The sequence below is a fragment of the Filicampus tigris genome, chromosome 22 (assembly GCF_054856515.1).
Source record: "Filicampus tigris isolate MCC_2025a chromosome 22, RoL_Ftig_1.0, whole genome shotgun sequence".
Lineage (NCBI taxonomy): Eukaryota > Metazoa > Chordata > Actinopteri > Syngnathiformes > Syngnathidae > Filicampus > Filicampus tigris.
The window spans coordinates 2299325-2311962 of record NC_141238.1 but is presented as its reverse complement, the minus strand read 5'-3'; the positions used below and the strand labels follow the sequence as shown (position 1 = coordinate 2311962).

The window sequence follows — 12638 nt, the reverse complement described above, 5'->3', positions numbered from 1 at the left end:
TTTTTTTATGTTGTTAAAATGTACTTCCTGTGTTAATAAAATGTTAAAGTGCTCTCTATCTTAGGTTTCAATACAGATGATTTAAAGCTGGCAATTTAAAACCAATGTCAAGTCATGATTACGCAATCACAAAGTTTTTTTTTTTATACTCTCACCCTCCCAGGGCAAATGATTGCCGGCATATCCCGGTACTTGGTTGAACCGGTTCATGGTGCAAAAACGGTTGTTGGACCATGGCTGTACAGTAAATATTGTTTCAATACTTGTCCACGTTTGTCTTTTTCATTTTCTGAATTAAATATTCAACCACACTTTTCAGTCAGATGCTTTAAAACTTCCAATTCTAAAACAATAGTAAAAAAAATTGTGACAATAACTGAGATCGGATGACCTGAAAAAAAATATTTTTTTTTTCCCCCCATATCACCCAGTCTTACTCCTGTGGGCCAGGCTTCGGGGAAGGCAAGCAGCCATGCCCATCCCCACACTCATGGCTAAGCCACGCCCCCCGCACCCGACCCCGAGGAAGTACCAGGCACCTAGCCAGGAGCGTGGGAGGTGGACATGCTCCAAACCAGGAGGTAGGTGCCAACCCCCACAAAAGGCCCCAAGGCCGGCCGGAGGGGAACGAGAGAGACGACCAAAGAAAGGCTCAAAGGGCAGAGGGAAGAGGAGGCGGCCAGCTCCAAAGTTATACAGTATGTGCTGTAATTTTTAACCTGTGGTTGATATCGATACTTTCACTCCTCAACTATAAAAAAAAAAAAAAAAGAAAAAAAAGAAACACATAATGTGTTTTGGCCACCCAGTGCAAAGGACTTGCTTGCTTGCTTCAAAAAATCCCATTCAGATGTGGCACAAAACTGCTGAACAGCAAAGCAACATTAAGTGCAGGAACTAATTTTGTGCATGTCTCACAAAACGGCCCCACTCAGAGTGTAATATTATACGACCATGTCTTTGTCCTGAATGTCATTCAAAATGCTCAAGTGAATACGCACGCTGCACACTGGACTGTAGGACAACAAAGTTGGGTCCCTGATGCGTCACCGTTGTATGGCGAGTCTGCCATCTATCATAAAAGCCAATCACAGGTGATTCAAATCCTGCTGCTGTCAGTGTGAAGCGAAGCCCGATTGACAGCTGTCGCATCCTTTCTCGCAGCTGTCATCTTGTTTTTTTTCCCGCTACTTTATAGCCCTTGTGAGTAAGATGGCTTTGTTTGTTTAGTTTCAAGATTATTTTGTCCCATTTGGTCAGCTATATCTGTTTTCCATAACAGGGAGGAGGTTTTTTTTCCATTACCACCTCTACAATGAAGTAGGCAAAGCTAAAAATAATTGAATATTATAAATAATAATAAATATTACAATTATTAAATATATATAGAGAGAGATATATACAGATATATAAACACGTGTATATACAAATACATCGATGAAACCTGAACCCTGAACAACTGTGATGTCATTTTCAGTTGGCAAAATGGCCACTCCCTGAAATGGCGAAAAACGGCTGGATTTTGCATCTTAATTTATATTCCACAAACGCAGTATTGATTAGAATACCGTGTTTAGGCTAGTGGGAGCTCATATCATCTTTTATTGTAAAGTAATTTTTTGGCTTGACTCCCCTTCCAAGATTTGAAATAGGAAAACAAGATTAGTTCATATCTTTCTCTTTATCACAATGTATGCTGGTTAGAGTTTAACGTAGCGCTGAGTGTGGATGTAAAAATCGGCCGTTTATAATAAACACCCGAAAGGGGGCAGGACCGCTGAGAACGTATACCTCATTTGCATAATGTACTCAATTACGTAATAAAACAGTCGGCTTGTGTTGAATCCAATGTTTTTGTATAAATTTACATTGAATTTTTATGTATTCCGTTTCTACCCCTTAGCATTACTGTTGTAAATGCTAATTGCGCTTTATTGTCAATTAAATATGTTCAATAAAGTTATTTATAAAAGAAAAAAATCCATTCACAAATGGTACAATACGATGACAATCGAGGAGGCGTGTAAGTGCTACCTCCTGCAAAGAAAAAAAACGTGAATGATTGTCAAGTCATCAAACTCAAAATGAGAAAAATGCGCGCGCCCGCGTAGGAGGCTACCACCGCGAGAGCGCGCACGCACACTGCTTAGCGCATTACGTTCTCTTTGGTGCTACGTGCATGTTGTGAGGAGCTTCAAGCCGCTCTCTCACTCTGACACGTATAAGGTTGTCTGTACGGACATTTGTTGGCAGCTCAAGCAGTTTCAGCTCTCTTTTTATATGAACACAAAACGCCAGTATGTTGTGGACAGCAAGCCAGGTCTTCAGGAAATTTTCCACCTCTTCTGTGAGTAAAACATTAACGAGCTGCTTTTGTCGTATTCACACAAAGTTGCCATCATTGACAGATGGGAATTTACTCGCCATTCGCAATTTTGGATTATTTTTCCATATTTATTCATGTCCGACCAGTATTGCCTTGACTGGGTCGCACACTGTGCAAAACGTTGAGGAGTTGCATCAGCGCTGTTTTGTTTTGTTTTCTGATTCTCGATGGTGGCGATGCCACCGTGCAGGACTTTTAAAAAAAAAAAAAAAAAAACCCATCCCAGATCGTGTAATTACTGCTCTGTTTTAACGACTACTCCTTTGATTGCATATTTCACTGCCATTCCAACGTGATTAGTAGCGGTTAACAATTTTGAACATGCTCTATGGATAACGGACGGATGGATGGATATATGATACCGGCTGCCTCGTGCACTTGACAGAGCCAAGTGGCAGCCCCTTTTCGCTTTACACGTGTCTGCGGACAGAAGGGGAGGGTGTAGGCGTCATCGTCAGTCGGCCAGTAGCTTTTCTCGGCTTTGCTTCTGGCCAATGGCAAATGCTTTATGATAAGTAGACCTAAGACACAACTGCCAATGTGGAAGATCAACATCTTGCTTCTTGGAATTGCGGTGTAGGGAACCAGTGAATGGAGCCGAAGGGGGGGGGGGGGGGGGGGGGGCACAATTTTTCGTCAGTGGACCATGCGCTTCCTAACCTGATGTGTGACAAAAGTGCCTTTTATTCGATATGGATAAAAACATGTGAAAAATACGTGCTCTTAATATTCCTCAGTTGTCAATGCATGTATTAAAGAACCACTATCCAAGCACAAAAACAAAGAGTTTAAGCAAACAACAAAATAGCCACATTTCTGCTTTGAGCGGGGCAGTGTTTGCGTGTGTGTGTGTGTGTGTGTAACACACTATAATGCCTGAAATGATTTGTCCCTCTCATTACAGTTTCACTTCCAGAATAAGCTGAGGCTAGCTATAATTGGCCAGAGCTTGTTTGGCAAGGAGGTGTACAGCAACCTCAGGAAACAGGGTCACAAGGTGGTCGGTGTGTTCACTGTACCTGACCAAAATGGCAAGGCTGACCCCCTCGGTAAGTAAGGACCCGATTTATTTCCTATTGCTTATAGAAGTTAGAAGCAAGGAGCTGCCAGTCCAAATGTTATGGCTGCTAAATACGTAACGAGAGCCTGTTTCACCTCTTTTTGAAACGCCGCAAGACACTCCTGCTTTCTTAGCTTACACCACAGCGCTCTCTGCTCTCCTTTTATCATTTTGATCTTCCACACCCCGAACACATTTGTCATCTCAAAGCACTATTCTTTCTAAAGACCTCCAAAAGCCCACAAAGAGCTTGCTTAATTTACTTCTCGTGAGCAACTTTGGTGTCTCACAATGTGTCTTGAACAATCACAAATATGCTCCGCCATAATCTGTGGACTCGCTTTATTTCTGGACAGAACATTGTGTTGGGGTCTTGTCACATTGTCAGTTGTTGAGAGATTTTTTTTTTTTTTTTCTCCCCCCCCCCTGTTGTTTTAGCTAGCGGTGAACTGTGGTCATGTCATGCTGACACTGACCAACCTGTGATTACACCCATTGCCCTCCCCTCAAATGTTTGGAAAGGAAAGATGATCGTGGCGATTTTTTTTCCGATGAAAGTCTTTGATCCACAGCGAGGGTTTGAAAGGCCATTCTCTTCCTCGAATTGGGTTTTTCAGCCTCGGCAGCAGAGAAGGATGGCACGCCGGTGTTCAAGTTCCCACGGTGGCGAGTGAAAGGAAAGCCCATCCCAGAAGTTGTCGAGGCCTACATGGCGGTGGATGCTGAGATCAACGTGATGCCTTTTTGCTCCCAGTTCATCCCCATGAACATCATTGATCATCCCAAGCACGGCTCCATCATTTACCACCCCTCCATCCTTCCCCTGCACAGAGGAGCCTCAGCCATCAACTGGTAAGGGATATTTGGGGGGGCTACGGAGAACTCCATGAGCTCAATGTGTTCATTTCCTCGGGTATTTGTATTTTGTGTCGTCAGGTCTTTAATCCACGGCGATAAGAAAGCTGGCTTCACAGTCTTTTGGGCCGATGACGGTCTGGATACCGGTCCAATCCTGCTGCAGCGCGAGTGTGCCGTTGAACCCAATGACACCGTGGACACGCTCTACAACCGTTTCCTCTTCCCAGAAGGCATCAAGGCAATGGTAACCATTCAAAGGTCGCTGTGGTCATTCTCAAGTCGAGTTTTCAAAACCCCCATTCCCAAAGTGGTGCCGTGTAGCGAGCCGCCACTTTTTACCTTGTGTAAAGCTAACGCAAGATAGCAACAGCTATTAAAGGGGCAGTGCTACCCCTTAAATATGCTTGGAACCCAGACCAGGCTATCTTGCCCAAAAATCCCCTCCAGGTCTAGTATGAACCGGTATGCTGAAAAAAGTTCATTTAAGGACAGCATTCATGAACTTTAGCAGGCGCCCTGACCTGGAAGGGCGACACCTAATGGCCGCTTTGAGTCATAACGCGTACTCGTCACCAATGCGATAACATTGCGCCGGGCTGCTGAAATAAGGTGAGCTGAGGACACCGCTCAAGATGAACCTTAACCCTGATGTCCATTGCACGGATTCATCACCGCAGCATTTCGCAATCAAGGTCATATCCACGGGGTCGCACAATGACTACGTTTCTGCATTTCGAGCTTGTGATTGCTCAAAGTCTACATGAAACGGATACGTGATTATTTGTTGTTGCAGCAATGAACCGCCGTCCGTTTTCCGATACAGGTTGAGTCGGTGCAGCTTGTTGCCGACGGCAAGGCGCCGCGAATTCCGCAGCCAGAGGAGGGCGCAAGCTATGAAGGCATTCAGAAGAAATCCAACGCCAAGGTGAGGGATCTCCGAGCAGCTGTCAATCGGGAATGCAAACTTTGAAAACAATCACATTTGACAACATCGGAGAATAATGGAACTATCGTTTCTTCGTTCCTGGGCTGGAACTATTCTCCCTATCCCTCGAACTCTTTAGTTATGTCACAATTCAAACAGCTGAAGCAGAAGAGTCACACATTCCTCATTATGGTTATGTCAGTTGTTTTTTTTTTTTTGTTTTTTTTTTTTTAAGGCACGTTGTCGGACCGGTTAGCACGTCAGCCTTTATAGCTCACGTTCTCGCTGTGTATTCGAGCTCTGTTTTTTTTCCTCCATCAGATCAATCTGGCTCAGCCAGCTGAGGCACTTCACAACTGGATACGTGGCCATGACAAAATCCCCGGTGCCTGGACTGTTATTGATGGCAAGGTGGGTTTCTTGGGACACATGAAGAGATAGAGACTGGTATGGTATGAATAAAGTAAAACTAGTCACTTTCGAATTTAAGACCAACCCACCGCCACCATTTGCGCACACACACGACTAAATACTACTGCTAAATAATAGTTAGTGGTGTTATTTGTAAATACATTATTTGACCATCAAAAGACCATTTTGATTGTTGTTTGGAGTGATTTCCGCGTCTCACAAACTGAGAAAATGAAACAGTGTTCATGTTTTTTGTTTATTTAATGGTATGGTTTTTTTTTTTTTATTCTTAAAGATGCACTGAAAAAGAAGGCTTGTTTTGATTCAGGTGCTGTTTTGAAGATTTTATGAAATGAAAGATTTCTCTCCCCCTAGTCCGTTACCCTTTATGGTTCATCAATGTTACAAGGGTCAGTACCGGCTGGCCAGCCACTGGACATAGAAGGAGCATCCAGTCAAAGCCTGGTGACAAAAAATGGACTTGTCCTCCACGGAACTGATGGCAAAGCAGTGAGTAACCACACATTTTGTCGCATTGTGTCACTCCACGTCTGGCTTTCATACCTCTGCCTTCAAAAGAATTTGACTCTTGCCGGCTGAGACAGCTACAGGAGAACAACTGAGAAAAAACAAAAGCAAAATAAAAACAAATACATAAACCACAAACTGTATAATGTGAGAAAGAATTTATATTTCTGTTTTTTTTATTATTATCTAGGTTCTCGTGAAGAATCTGCAGTTTGAAGATGGGAAAATGATACCTGCTTCAAAGTACTTTTCGACTGGTGAAACTCAAAGCGTGGAATTAACTGACAGCGAGAAAGAGATCGTGAAGGAGATGAGGGCAAGTTGATTTTCTGCAAATCGATATGTTTTTCAAACAATATTTCCACCGTGTTGGTCTATCTGAATTAAGTGGCCTTTCATTGTTTTGAATTCCAGAACATCTGGAAGGGCATTCTCAGCAACATCCCAGCCATTGAGGACACTACAGACTTTTTCAAGTCGGGCGCCGCTTCCATGGACGTGGTCAGGTAAGGAGACATTCATTAATATGCCCTGAGATCACATTGCCACGGATTGGACTACATTTTCTCCAGAGAAAAAATAAAAAATGCCCAAATTAGGATTTCCTGAACGGTTGAAATAGGTCAAGTCATTTTTACTCTTGAGCGACCAATAAATAACCGGAGGCCGATATTAAGCGGTGCGTTATCTGTCCAGGTTGGTGGAGGAGGTAAAGCAGCGAGCTGGTGTAGTCCTGCAGAATGAGGACATTTACATGGCAACCACATTCCAGGACTTTATCCAGATGTTTGTCCGTAAATTGAGGGGTGAAGAACAGGAGGATGAACTGGTCGTGGATCACGTAAGTCAATATATTTTTTAACAATTGTAAAGGATACCGTCCATAATTAGAATAATAATAACTAGAGCTGCGAGCAGCTATAAAGAAGCACGTTGGACTACTGGCACGATCGGATAATGCCATACTGGAATTGGAATTTTTGTTTGTAAATCGAACAATAAAACTCAAAACGTGTGGTTTTTTTTTTGTTTTTTTTGCCAGGCCTGCAATGTTTAATTAGGGATTTTGCGTATGTTTAGCCCCTCATCTCTTCCTCCATACAAAAAAAAAATATGAACTTGACTTGAAAGGAAAGTGAAGTCAATAATATATATTTTTTTACAATAACATGTTTTATGCCCCCCCGTGAAATATGAATCAAGCAGAACAATCCACCCGTTTTTATCCATCTTAGGGAGCTGCCATTTTGCCTTGTACTGCCCCTTGCCGTCGACTGCAAATGACATCACAGTGCCTAAGGGCTCAGCTTGCGAACGTCACATGACCAAACCCAGAAAACAGGTGAGACAGTTGTGGAGAGGTGAAATGTGAACAATCAGGTGGCAGTCATCCAACAAGGACACTATCTTTCTTCCCCCCCCCACTTCAATGTTCTCTGCGCCACTACTAGTCCAAACACGGCATTGTCATTAATATTGTGTTTGTGGAATATGAATTAAGCGGCATTTTCCTGTTTTGGGAGTTTGGTCACGCGACGTTCGCAAGCTGGGCCGTGATATGCAAAATAATAGCCAACCCAAGTATTTATTTGACCTTGTGACTGTGATCGATGGCTGGCGAGAAGACTGATGTGCTGTCTTCTGCCAGGTAACCAAGGAAATTAACAGCATGACAGTGAAAATGCCATACCAGTGTTTTATCAATGGCGCATTTGTGGACGCTGAAAACGGCAAGACCTACGATACCGTCAACCCCACCGATGGCTCGGTAATGCCGACATTCATCAAAGCAACAAAAGTCATCCGACCTTTTCTCCAAAGTGCTTGCTGAACTCTTTGTGCGGGTAAACATTTTTACCAGGCCATCTGCAAGGTGTCTTTTGCTTCGGTGGGGGATGTGGACCAGGCCGTGGCAGCTGCCAAAGAAGCATTCCATAATGGGCCCTGGGGCAGGATGAACCCCAGAGACAGAGGAAATCTACTTCATAAGTGAGTGGTCCCAAAAAGGCCGGAGTTACTGCATCTGTGTCGCTTTTCCCACAACCAGGAAGAAGAACAAAGTGAAACGCTCGTTTTTGGCCTCCGTGATAGACTAGCAGACTTGATGGAGGAACACCAGGAGGAGTTGGCGACCATTGAGGCAATTGACTCGGGAGCTGTGTACACGCTGGCCCTCAAGACTCACGTGGGCATGTCCATCCAGACCTTCCGCTACTTCGCTGGCTGGTGTGACAAGATACAGGTAGAAGGATGTCCCGTCGGGTTTTCGGCGCAGTGGCCGCAGAAGCGAACGCGCGAGCTTTGTCGACGGAATACAATAAATACGTTTAAAAAAAAACAAACAAAGAAAGGAGCACTTTGAAAACGTCACGGGAGTTTTGACAGTGAACTTAGCTTGGAGAGCCGCTTGGAATTCCGGCTCATGCAAGCTTATCGGTGGAACTGCAAATAGTACGCCGATCGGAGAAAGCGTCCCCTGAGTAGCAGGCAGAAGTTGCATCGTAATGGGCATCTGTCGATACTGCTATCAGCCGCCGCGGCGAGTACCGATACCTCGGAATAAGGCTGGCGATACCTTGTATTGGTACTCGCCTATTCCTCCTTTTTTTTCTGTAAATACTCACCGTATCGCACTTTTGGAGTTTTTCGCAATAAAGTAGAGAGAACCGCGTGACTCGTGCATACAGGTTCGATAAATTCGCCCGAGCTGTGACTTGGCCATAATTTGACGCTCGAACAATACACTTGTGTTCGCAGGGCAAGACAATTCCCATTAACCAGGCCAGGCCCAACCGCAACCTCACTTTTACTAAAAAAGAACCAATCGGGTAAGATTGGTGGAGTATCGAAATGATTCCACCAGTGACATTGCGTTGAATGTTTCTGCCGGCGTTTGTCATTCTGGTTCCCTAACGGAATTTGTCTGCGTCAGTGTTTGTGCTATTGTCATCCCTTGGAACTACCCGCTCATGATGCTGGCGTGGAAAAGCGCCGCCTGCCTTGCAGCTGGTAACACGCTCGTTCTTAAACCGGCGCAGGTGATCGCACTCATCGCATTCACACTGATATCAGAAACCAGTTTGAATACGCTTGAGCCACATTGCGCCCTGGTCTCATCCATGCAGGTGACGCCGTTGACGGCCTTAAAATTTGCCGAGTTGTCGGCAAAAGCCGGTATTCCAAAAGGAGTTATCAACATCTTACCGGGCTCAGGTAATAGACACTTGACAAAACGCTGTCATCTTGAGCGACTATTTTGGGATCTTCCTGACTTGGCCAAATGGTTCTTCGCCAGGAGGAATGGTGGGACAGCGCTTGGCCGATCACCCCGATATCCGTAAGCTCGGTTTCACCGGTTCCACGCCCATCGGCAAACAAATCATGAAAAGGTGTGACTTCAGGAACATGCTGTGCTTTAGTCCACGCGACTGCCACGTGATGCTTGACGAGTGTGCTATTTTCCACCTTGAAGTTGTGCACTCAGTAATCTCAAGAAAGTTTCTCTGGAGCTGGGAGGGAAGTCTCCTCTCATCATCTTTAGCGATTGCGACATGGACAAGGCTGTTCGCATGGTAAGAGAAGCACTTTATGTATTTTTTTTTTTTGTCTTGAAACAATTAGTAAAAATATAAAGGGTACATTTAAAAATGAAACACTTGTAATAACAGCATCTGCCGGTAATTTCCTTCACAGCAACGTTACATTAACCATACGCTAATACGCTAATTAGCAAATACACTCCCCTCCAAAAGTATTGGAATGATGAATTTTTTTTGTTTTTTTTTGCTGGAGACTGAAATCATTTGCTTTTGACATCAGACATTAAGATGCTCTTCTGTACTTTGGTTCAGTGAAAAAAGTTGGGAATGGTCAACGCGGCGAATCCTGTCCATTTTTGCAGTTAAAATTTGGTTTGTATTTTCTTGGTATTTCAAATGGAAAGCTGTTCGTCCCTTTTTCTCCACAGGAGGGCGCTCTGTTCCCCTTTTTATGTCGGGAGAGGCGTCATTTCCACAAGTGCACAATGACTGTGCTGCATGATGTTCATAATTAAAACTTTGGTCTCAATGTTTTGACGGCACAAAAAAGGGAATAGGCCTCATATACCTGGCCAAGTTCTCCAATCTTCTTTTTTCCTCAAATCAGGATTTGTTGGGCTACTGAATACATCTGAGGGCTTAATGGCGCGCTTGTGAAAATATCGAGGGCTCTCTCATTTCATCTGTGAATTGGTTCGTCTTCTCATCCCAGGGTATGAGCTCTGTGTATTTCAACAAAGGGGAAAACTGCATTGCCGCCGGCCGCCTGTTTGTGGAGGAGTCCATTCATGACGAATTCATCAGCCGTGTGGTGAGTTTTGTCAAGTTGGAGATCGGTCACACAGCTCCCCCGCTGTCGTTCCGTTTTCAACCCTCCGTTCCTTCCGAGGTGGCGGAGTTAAAGAAGATGAAGATCGGAGACCCGCTGGATCGATCCACAGACCACGGTCCACAGAACCACAAGGCGCACTTGGACAAGCTGCTCGAGTACTGCGATGTGGGAATCAAGGAAGGAGCCACGCTGGTGTACGGCGGCAAACAAGTGGACCGGCCAGGTGAAAACAAATAAAATACACACAGGATGCAAAACCCCGATGGAGTTCATGTCGTTGTTTTTTTGGGGGGTTTTTTTTCCGACAGGTTTCTTCATGGAGCCCACCGTGTTCACTGATGTGGAGGACCACATGTTCCTTGCCAAAGAGGAGTCCTTTGGACCTGTCATGGTCGTGTCCAAATTTCAAGATGGGTCAGTAATCCAAACCGCTGCCGCTATTCTCCTGTGGATTATGCGTCCAAATATTTCCGTCTTCCTCGCAAATGGCAGGGATGTGGAAGGCGTGCTCCGGCGAGCCAATGACACCGAGTATGGCTTGGCTTCGGGTGTTTTCACCCGCGACATCAACAAAGCCATGTACGTGAGTGAACACTTGCAAGCCGGCACGGTATTCGTCAACACTTATAACAAGACCGACGTGGCTTCACCTTTTGGAGGCTTCAAGCAGTCTGGCTTTGGCAAAGATCTTGGTAAGTTGCGGCTTTGGTTTTCACGTCTCCGTTGTGTTTATCCGGCCAATCGCCTCATGTCCTGCTCGCCCCGTGTGCTGATCGTCTCGTCTCAGTGTAGTCAGTTATGTGACATATCGACCTGTAAAAATATTCATGTTAAATCTTTGTCCAGGTGTGCCCTAATAGTAGTCATCGTAAGAGGGATAGTTCGTATCAAAGTCTGAATTTGGGGGTGGCGGTAACACTAACGGGGTCGCTTTTTCCCCCACACAGGAGAAGATGCTCTCATGGAATACCTCAAGACCAAAGCCGTGACTGTGGAGTATTGAGAGACTTTTTCACAGAATGTCAAGCGCGACTTGTTAGGAAGGAATTTACGGCTGCAGTGAGAGAGTGAGACAATTCACAATCGCCTAATCCAATTAGGGTACATTGGTTTTCTGTTTCATAGCCATGTATTTTAACCAACTTTTATTAGGCTCATGCCTTTTTCAGACTCACACAGCTAAGTCTTATTTTTGTAATCTCCAATTTTTATTATTTGTGTTGATTGGATTAGGTCTGATCACATTATTTAAAAAAAAAAAAAAAAGAAAAAAAAAAAAGACCTAAAATCAGATTTGAGAAAGAGTGATGATTCCAAACCACACGGAGAGCTGGTTTAAAATCAGATACACTCTGGTCTCTTGAATATCTTTTGTGTTTTATAGCGTGTACAGTCCTCTCCAAAACGACTGGAACAGCAAGGCCAATTTTTTTTTTTTTTTTTTGTACACTGAACATGTTTCGGTTTCTGATCAAAAGATGAAGATGAGATCAATGTTGAGAATCCCAGCTTCTATTTCAAGGTCTAGATGTGTTCAACAACTCAGTACAGTCCACTTTTTATTTGAACCCACACACTTTTCTGGTCAGCTAAAATATTGGAAGGGACATTATTAAATTAAGTTCAAGTGAATCATGTTTCACATTTGGTGGCATAACATCACTCGCAGTAACTTCAGCGAGCTTGCGACCCGTTGACTTGACCAGACTGTTGCATTCTTCATTTCAAAACAAAGGAACTGACCTTGCCATTCCAATACTTTTGGAGGTGTTGGTTATTCTTACATTTCAGACAATCCACTGCCTCTCCACTCACAAACACACACACACACAGTGACAAAAGACCAAAATTGTTTCTGAATGGCATCGAGGGCCAGTTCAAGCCCCCCCCCCCCCCTCAAAATGGATGATGAATAGCAATATTATGTCAAATAATTGACAAATAAAATAACATGTAACGTAAACTAGCGACATCACTGATGGTGTAGCGGTGCACGGTTCACTTTGTTGGTTGAGCTGGCGTCGATCACTATCCTGTCACCCAGGGCCCGAGGCCCAAAATATTAAAACTATTGCCACACTCAACACCGTGTGTGTTTT

The 12638-nt window shown here is 44.2% G+C and overlaps 1 protein-coding gene across 2 annotated transcripts; it reads left to right on the top strand.

Annotated features, from left to right (window-relative positions):
• Positions 1–1614: 1614 nt before the first annotated feature.
• aldh1l2 (aldehyde dehydrogenase 1 family, member L2) lies at positions 1615–12623 on the top strand. 2 transcript variants are annotated; one of them, XM_086022808.1, is made up of 23 exons: positions 1615–2347; positions 3291–3435; positions 4064–4298; positions 4383–4548; positions 5128–5229; positions 5551–5640; positions 6016–6150; positions 6359–6484; positions 6583–6674; positions 6865–7009; positions 7817–7936; positions 8030–8157; positions 8260–8410; positions 8926–8996; positions 9101–9206; positions 9294–9381; positions 9464–9557; positions 9641–9740; positions 10420–10518; positions 10597–10762; positions 10848–10953; positions 11032–11231; positions 11487–12623. In XM_086022808.1, exons 1-23 carry the CDS (start codon positions 2300–2302, stop codon positions 11540–11542), a joined length of 2769 nt encoding a protein of 922 aa, XP_085878934.1. In that variant the 5' UTR covers positions 1615–2299; the 3' UTR covers positions 11543–12623. The 2 variants fall into 2 exon arrangements, with proteins under 2 accessions (XP_085878934.1, XP_085878935.1); XM_086022809.1 differs by lacking the exons at positions 1615–2347; positions 3291–3435; positions 4064–4298; ... (4 more) ...; positions 6359–6484; positions 6583–6674 and adding an exon at positions 7404–7510 and having other exon boundaries at positions 6873–7009.
• Positions 12624–12638: the final 15 nt, after the last annotated feature.